At 41.1% G+C, this 8,750-nt stretch overlaps 1 protein-coding gene across 1 annotated transcript; it reads right to left on the bottom strand.

Moving 5' to 3' along the window:
• Positions 1-6,187: 6,187 nt before the first annotated feature.
• On the bottom strand, positions 6,188-6,886 carry CXHXorf66 (chromosome X CXorf66 homolog). The gene is made up of 2 exons (XM_024555195.2): positions 6,711-6,886; positions 6,188-6,404 (listed from the first exon to the last, which is right to left on the bottom strand). The coding sequence occupies exons 1-2, from the start codon at positions 6,884-6,886 to the stop codon at positions 6,188-6,190; spliced, it is 393 nt and encodes a 130-aa protein (XP_024410963.1).
• Positions 6,887-8,750: the final 1,864 nt, after the last annotated feature.

Here is an 8,750-nt window from a genome sequence, read left to right as displayed (position 1 = left end):
AATAATTGAGGGTTGTATGTGGATTACAATTAAGGAGATATTTGGCTGAAGTACCCACAGAGCTATTTTCCTATTTCTGTTCCCTTTCCTTTGCTGCTTCTGATTCTTAAGGACTGCACATAGTGAGGCAGGGACTGTAAGTTTTTGGAAACTGATAACATTGAAAAATTTTAGTAAGTCCCTATTTGATGCCACCATAAACATCTCACCTCTGGTGTGTCACTTCTTTGTCACTGCTTAAAGATCTGTGATCCCGAGAACCAAGATGGCGGCGTAGGTAGACACACTGCGCCTCCTCGCACAACCAGAACTGACAGAGAATCGAACGGCAAGGGGGTCCGACACCAAGGAAATAAAAAATAAACATTCATCCAGACCGGTAGGAGGGGCGGAGATGGGCACCGGGGTGGAAAGGACTAGCGTGGCCGTGGTGGAACCGAGACTGGCGGAGTGTGGGACCAACGGCGCAGGCAGTCCCAGCACTAGCAGACCCTGCGACCCCACATTCGTGCACAGATAAACCCAGAGGGCCGGACTCAGAGTGGTGGAGAGCCGGGCAGGCAGAGCAGTGGGTAGCACCCTGCGGCCCCACATTCGCCCACAGATAAATCAGACAAACGGTGGGGAGCAAAGCAGACCGCACAACCCAGCGCTCCAGCACAGGGAGGTGAAACCTCAAACCTCTGATTGAGGGCACCCGTGGAGGTTGGGGCAGCAGCGGGGTGGGGGGGGACTCCCAGCCTCGCGGGAGAGGTCGTTGAGAGACCCACGGGGGCCTAGAGTGTGCGCGGGCCCACCCACTCAGGGGCCAGCACCAGAGGGGCCCAGTTTGATTGTGGGTGTCGGAGGGGGGGATTGAGGTCCGGAGGAGAGTGAGGCGGGTGCCACTGCTCCCTCTCGGCCCCTCCCCCAAGTACAGCGTCACAGCACAGCAACCAGCGTTACCCCGCCCCGGGGAACACCTAAGGCTCCGCCCCTTTAAGTAACAGATGCACCAAGACCAAAAAAAAAAAAGGCCCAAATGACAGAACACTTCAAAGCTCCAGAAAAAATACAACTAAGCGAGGAAGAGATAGCCAACCTATCGGATGCACAGTTCAAAACACTGGTTATCAAGATGCTCACAGAATTGGTTGAATCTGTTCGAAAACCAGATGAAAAAATGAAGCCTATGCTAAGAGAAACAAAGGAAAATGTACAGGGAACCAATAGTGATGCAAAGGAAACTGGGACTCAAATAAATCAATGGTGTGGACCAGAAGGAAGAAAGAAACATCCAACCAGAAAAGAATGAAGCAACAAGAACTTGGAAAAATGAGGAGAGGCTTAGGAACCTCCAGGACATCTTGAAACGTTCCAACATCCAAATTATAGGGGTACCAGAAGGAGAAGAGGAAGAACAAAAAATCGAAAACCTATTTGAACAAATAATGAAGGAGAACTTCCCTCATCTGGCAAAGGAGATAGACTTCCAGGAAGTCCAGGAAGCTCAGAGAGTCCCAAAGAAGCTGGACCCAAGGAGGAACACACCAAGGCACATCATAATTACATTACCCAAGATTAAACGCAAGGACCTACATCCAACATTACTGTATCCAGCAAAGCTATCATTTAGAATGGAAGGGAAGATAAAGTGCTTCTCAGATAAGGTCAAGTTAAAGAAGTTCATCATCACCAAGCCCTTATTATATGAAATGTTAAAGGGAGTTCCCTAAGAAAAAGAAGATCAAAAATAGGAACAGTAAAAATGACAGCAAACTCACAGTTATTAACGACCATACCTAAAACAAAAACAAGAGCAAACTAGGCAAACAACTAGAACAGGAACAGAACCATAGAGATGGAGATCACATGGAGGGTTGTCAATTGGGGAGTGGGAGGGGGAGAGGTGGGTAAAGGTACAGAGAATAAGTAGCATAGATGATAGGTGGAAAATAGACAGGGGGAGGATAAAAATAGTGTAGGAAATGTAGAAGCCAAAGAACTTATAAGTATGACCCATGGACATGAACTATAGGGGGGGAATGTGGGAGGGAGGGGGTGGGCAGGATGGAGTGGAGTGTGGGGGGGAAATGGGACAACTGTAATAGCATAATCAATAAATATATTTAAAAAAAAATCTGTGATCCCTGGCACCATTCCACAGTCAGCTCGCCTCCCCAATCCTAGCCAAAAATGCTCTTCTTGCTTAATGATCATTCCTTCAACTCTTCACAGCTTCCCCTCCCCACAGGAGGGTAGAAGAGAGAGGATCTCTAAGCATCCTTTCAGCTCCATGCTTGTATAATTTCATGTAGAAAATATAGGGGTAGGCAAAAGTGGGTTTACAGTTGTTTATATGGAACAATACAAATAAATAAATAAATAATAGTATGAGAATAAGCTCTGTTTCCCATACTCACAGCTATACACCTACTTTTGCCCACCTCTGTATATGTGAGAAGTGTTTGAAATCTGACCTTCTGGCACTTTTTTAAAGTTATGGGTTTTTACAAAGAGTTGTACTAAATAAAATGAGATCAATATAATTCATTCGAGTCCCATATCCAGGAGCAAGGCATGAATTTTGGAGGTGAGTGTAAGGAAGGTGGATTCTATACAAACAGAGTAGGGATGCTCTGAGAGGAAAGGCTATGCTTGAAATTGGCTTCACAGTGCCCTCTGGAAAATTGAAATGTAAGGAAGCCATGGGACGACTAAGCATAGAGCCCTGACTTGCTGAACAGAAGGAAAGAAAAAGAGTGAGAGAGAAGGAAGGAGTAAGGCACAATAAGAGATGAGACAATGCTGCAATGGGACCAAAAAATAAAAATTCACTTTCACTGTCTCTGATTATAGTTTGCTTGCTTGTTTCTTTTGTTGATTACGTTCCACTTATAGGTGAATTGAAGAACAATCTGACAGTAACCAGAGGGGAAGTGGGAGGAGAAAAAGGGGGGAAGGGGGGAGGGGCTTTCAGGAGCATGTATAAAGGACACAGGGACAAAACCCATGGGGGTAGGATCAAGGACGGGAAGTGGGGATGGCTGGGGTGGTGGGGAGTGGTGGGGGGAAAATGGAGACAACTGTACTTGAACAGCAATAAAAAAAAATAGAAATTCAGGACTCTTACTTAAATCAGGACATTACCAAGAATTACTAGAGACTATCTATTAGAGTGATAGGAATTAATTATTTTAATTATTAGCTGGGACAAGTTTTGACTGGTAATTTTTTTTTACTAAAATGCTTCTCTGACTCATGGCACATAGTTTTTTTAATATTTGTTATACTGTTTTTATGCATGAACACCCTAGTTAATTCACTTAGAATTTTGCATACTAAATGAGCTTCAAATATTCTGTAGACTCCTACTCTATGATTAACTATGGTTTAAAAAAGGACATACATAGTCATGCAGATAACTTGTTCTTAAGATGCCATTATCATTAGTTGCCACTGCCGATTAGTCATTTTATTAGATATTAATATTCACAGATTTTAAAGTATTATAAGTCTCTAGCTTCAAAATGGGAAAGATAATAGAGCATAGATTATTTGGCTTTGCCTAGCCAGACATCTGCTGAATTTAATAAGAAAACCACACTATCTTGACTTTCGGTGTTTTCCAAGCCACTAACAGCTCAGATTAACTCCAAAGTCATCCTACAATAAGAAACCAGATTAGCCAATCAAATTGTGATTTTGATTTAAAAAAAACTTAGTCTTAGATGCTGTCAAATGCTGATCAACTTCATTTGAACAAAAGAACCAGGAAAAAAAATTAGCAGAGAGATGGGGAAATTTGAATACTGACTGGATAATTGATATTAATGAATTATTGTTAATTTTTAGGTGAGACAATAGTATTTAGTGTATGTATTTCTAAAAGGAATTGTCTTTTAGGGATATCAATGGGAACGGGAATGGATAAGAGTATGAATGAAACAAGATTGGCCATGTGGCAATAATTGCTGAATCTGAGCAATGCTTACTTATATGGGTGTTCTACTTGCTCTATTTTTGTATATCTTTAATTCTTTTCACAGTAAACAGTTTAAAAATTAGATCAGAACTTTTGCTTCTCTTTATGAATTTTAAAAAGACCAGGCTAACCTCAAACAATTCTAACCCTTTATAGCTTGTATTTTTAAAAAGGGTAATACCAGCAGGAAATCAAGTCTGTAATCTCCCACAATGCTTTTTATATGCATATACCAATGTTTAAAACTTACATATAAGCAGCTACTTAGTGGCACCTTTGAATCAGCAGAACCACCAGCAGAGGCAGGGGCCATGGGGAAGTCAGATCTGAATGAACATAAGACATCTTTGTATACCTCCCTAAAGGCTGTGAGAATGGCCCAGACTGATTAAAAATCAAGTAAGGATTTTGCTTACACCAATCGATTGGGTGATCTGTGAACAGCAGGTTCCCTAGAAGCTGGTAGTGAGAAGGCAGTACAGCATAAGGAAAATTTCAGCATAAGCAAACCATAGATCATATATCAAATCAACCAATTACTAGATGTGATCTTACTACATGTTGGAGAACTTCAGTTAATTTACATAATCCCCCAGTTGCAGATTAAATAAATTATGTGATGTGTGAGAAAATATTAACATAGAAGGTATGGTTGTTTAGTACCTGTATGTGTTCAAGGGAACCTGGAACCATGATTGAGCAATGACCAACCTCTGGGAATGTGGCTGTCAGGATGTCTTATGTTAATAGTTGCTGATTGTGTTTTGTACACGTGGAGCAATGGACCATGCCATATTAACTTGTCAGGATTACTTTACACAAATATCAACATTTATTATGTGCATCTGGCTTCATTGTTGGGATCCTGAATTTCAGTTGCCATGGCTGGTCATGTACCATAATTTACCTATGTGACTACTTCTCAATAAAAGCCTCAGACTCAGGGACTCAAACAGGCTGTTTGGGGCAGAGACATTTTGCACCTGCTATTCTAGTTTGTCGCTAGAGAGAAAGCATGTCGTAGGTGGCCCTAGATGGGGAAATACTCAAAACCATGTGCCTGATGTCTCTGGATTCCTCCTGATTCATATCTTTCTTGCTGTTGCTCTTGGTCTATTTTTGCTCTAATAAACCTTAGCCATGAGTATAACCTGCTATTAAGTCTTGTGAGCAAGTCCTTTCAGTGAATCAGAAAACTTGATTGCAGCCTTCAATTACAAGCTAGGTACTTGCATCTAACTTATGCCTGCTAGTTGATATAAGGGACTAACTTTACTGTACTAGAATATAGGCTGGGAATCCAGGACTTTGCCTGCTTTTCTCAACCATGCCCTTGGAAGAAGTCAAGAATAACATCTCTTCAATGGGGGAGTTAGAGGGTATAACTCCAATGTTCTCCCCTGTCCACCCACCCCTGCCCACTCAGAGTGGCGAGGCACCATGTAGGGAAAATGGGTAGATGATCAGACCTGCAACTGGGGCCTTTTGAGAATGCACAGCAGGGAAAACCCTTTTTATCATTTTTAAAGGTAGCAAAAAGAATGAAAAGCCTTGTTGGGAGTTATGAAGACTGGAACACTTAGACTTGTGTTATGGAGCCCCAGGTGTGGGCTGGAGGCTGGAGGCTGGAGCTGCACTTCATGTAGCAGTAACAGGAAACAGTAGTGTTACAAAACAGCTATCAGGAGTTTTCCCAACTCAGCCATAACCAAGCACATACAGTCATTTTTACCAAGCACAGGGCACTATAGAAAGACAATCTTAAACTATGAGAATTTATGTAAACATTAAAAAATAAACTTAATTGGGTTGGGACTTTGAAGGAAAATCCAAGGGAAGGAGGACTCCACAGTACCCATTTTTCAATTCCTTTCTAGATTTGTGTATGTGTGTATCTTTGTATGTTTATAGTTCCCATCCAAATGACCAGATCTAAATAAGATACATCAAAAGAGCTTTCTGCCTCTAAAATACAATAATAATTACAATACAATCATTTGTTATGCAATGCATTTAATTAATATTTTTCAAATAAATTGCCTCCAAGATGGACAGGACTAATCACCATAGTGATTGCCAAGTGGATTTTCCCTCTGGGTGGTATATCTTAAAGATGGTGGACATAAAGTAGTGGTATAAGTTTGTTTCTTCACAGATGGTTTTTAGTTTTATTGATCCCCTAATTCCTACTGTTATTGAAGTTAAGAGTGACTTTGTCAAGTTTTAGTCAGAAATAATGGTTGTTTCCCTCTCACCGTCACCATCATTGTCATACATCATTTTATCACTGTCACTCACGTTGTCATAGAATGCGTTGTCTTTGGAATCTACCTTATTGGAGGACTTGGCAAGAGGCTTCCCTTCACATGGAAAAGGTAGACTTTGAACATTTCTCTTCTTGGCCTCAGAAATATCATTGACAAAAGACTCAGAATTATTTCTGCAAACAAAGCATTTTCCCCCATAGTATTGACAAGAGTTGACTAGCTGAGACCTACATAACTCGTCTACCATACCTGTACTAAATGACCTTTTTAGGTTAGAGTACCTGGGGAACTCAGTATATTTCTGTAAATTGGATGACTTTAGTAGCAAGATTTGATTTTGTGGACAGGATGGATAAGATGTCTCAGTTTGCATCAGTGGATATTGTAGACTGGCTGGTGAAGGTGGCCTGACTGCCCTATTTGCAAAGGATGAACGAATTTGACTGCCTACCTTACGGGCATAAGCTAGCTTATGTGACTTAGATAGACTGCGTTTTCTATATGACTTCCTGGACACTCTTTTGGGCCTTGATGGCTTGATGAAATTTTCTGTACTAGATGATATAGATAGAATTTCTGGACTCGAGGAACGCATTACATTTTCTGAACTGGATGATGACTTTTCTGGACCCGAAGGCTCAGATAATTCGTCCATATCACATAGCATGGGTTGTTTTTCTGGAATGCATGAATTGTCTTTCTTGTATTTACTAAATGATAGTATGGATGACTTGGATAACTTGGCTGCCACACATTTCTTGATCCTGAAAATATAGAAAATTTGGAGTATGATAATTTAAAACAAAAGAGTGTTATCGCTATCACCAAAAAACATAAGCTACTGTGTCAGTTTAAACTTTTGGTCTTTTTTTGGCTCTACTAGGAAAATTGAAAACAGTAACAATTGGAGTGTGGTGAAAGCTATGACTTATGTTACAGATACGAACTCATGTTGAATTCATGCTTTCACTTTTTCTTCACAGTATTTTACTGTTTCAACCACTTTAGATAATTATATAGTCTACATATAGAATAATACAAAGTTGTTTTAAATCTACTATTCAGAGAGAGAATTTCACTTACTCCAGAAATTAAACTTTTTATTAAAAAATTACAAGTTGAGGACTTCTAGCCAAGATGAAGGCTTAGGTAGACACTTTGCCTCCTCACGCAACCAAAAGAAGGACATTAACAAATTTAAAAACAAAAAACAACAGAACGGCCAGAAAATCTAACTGTATGGAAGTCCGACAACCAAGGACTTAAAGAAGAAACATTCATTCAGACTGGTAGGAGGGGTAGAGATGGGCAGCCGAGGCAGCGAGGATGTGCATCAAGGCAGTGGCTGGAGGACAGGGCCACTGAGGTGGTGACTGACAGACTGGACAGTTCCAAATTTGCATGCAGATAAACCAGGAGGAACAACTAGGGAGTGAGACAGACCATGCAACCCAGGGTTCCAGTGCAGGGAAATAAAGCCTCAAAATCTCTGGCTGTAAAAACCTGTGGGGATTGCAATGGTGGGAGAAACTCCCAGCCTCACAAGAGAGCTCATTGGAGAGACCCACAGGGTCCTGGAATGTACACAAACCCATCCACCTGGGAATCAGCACCAGAAGGGCCCAATTGCTTGTTGGTAGTGGGAGAAGTAACTGAAAGTCAGCAGAGAGTCCAGTCAGTGACATTGTTCCCTCTCGGACCCCTCCCCCACATACAGCACCACAATGCAGTGAAGTGAGTTGCCCTGCCCTGATGAATACCAAAGGCTCTGCCCCTTTCTATGCAACGGGCATGCTGAGACAAAAATAAATAAATAAATAAATAAATAAAAATGGCCCAAATGAGAGAGCAGATCAAAGCTCTAGAAATAGAACTAAGCGATGAAAAGATAGCCAACCTATCACATGCAGAGTTCAAAACACTGGTAATCAGGATGCTCACAGAAATGGTTGAGTATGGTCACAAAATAGAGGAAAGAGTGAAGGCTATGCAAAGTGAAATAAAGAAAAACATACAGGGAACCAATAGTGATGGGAAGGAAAACAGGACTCAAATCAATGATTTGGAGCAGAAGGAAGAAATAAACATTCAACCAGAACAGAATGAAGAAACAAGAATTCAAAAAATGAGGAGAGGCTTAAAAACCTCTGGGACAACTTTAAATTTTCCAACATCCGAACATAGGGGTGCTAGAAGGAGAAGAGGAAGAGCAAGAAATTGAAAACTTATTTGAAAAAATAATGAGGGAAAACTTCCCCAATCTAGTGAAGGAAAGAGACTTCCAGGAAGTCCAGGAAGCTCAGAGAATCCCAAAGAAATTGGACCCAAGGGAGCACACACCAAGGCACATCATAGTTACATTAGCCAAGATTAAAGATAAGGAGAGAATCTTAAAAGCAGCAAGAGAAAAGGACACAGTTACCTACAAAGGAGTTCCTGAAAGACTTACATCTAATTTCTCAAAAGAAACCTTGCAGGCAAGAAGGGGCTGGAAAGAAGTGTTTGAAGTCATGAAAGAC

The sequence above is a fragment of the Desmodus rotundus genome, chromosome X (genome assembly GCF_022682495.2).
Source record: "Desmodus rotundus isolate HL8 chromosome X, HLdesRot8A.1, whole genome shotgun sequence".
In the NCBI taxonomy this organism is placed as follows: Eukaryota; Metazoa; Chordata; class Mammalia; order Chiroptera; family Phyllostomidae; genus Desmodus; species Desmodus rotundus.
Note: the sequence above shows the minus strand (reverse complement) of the source record. Positions and strands in the feature narration are given on the sequence as shown.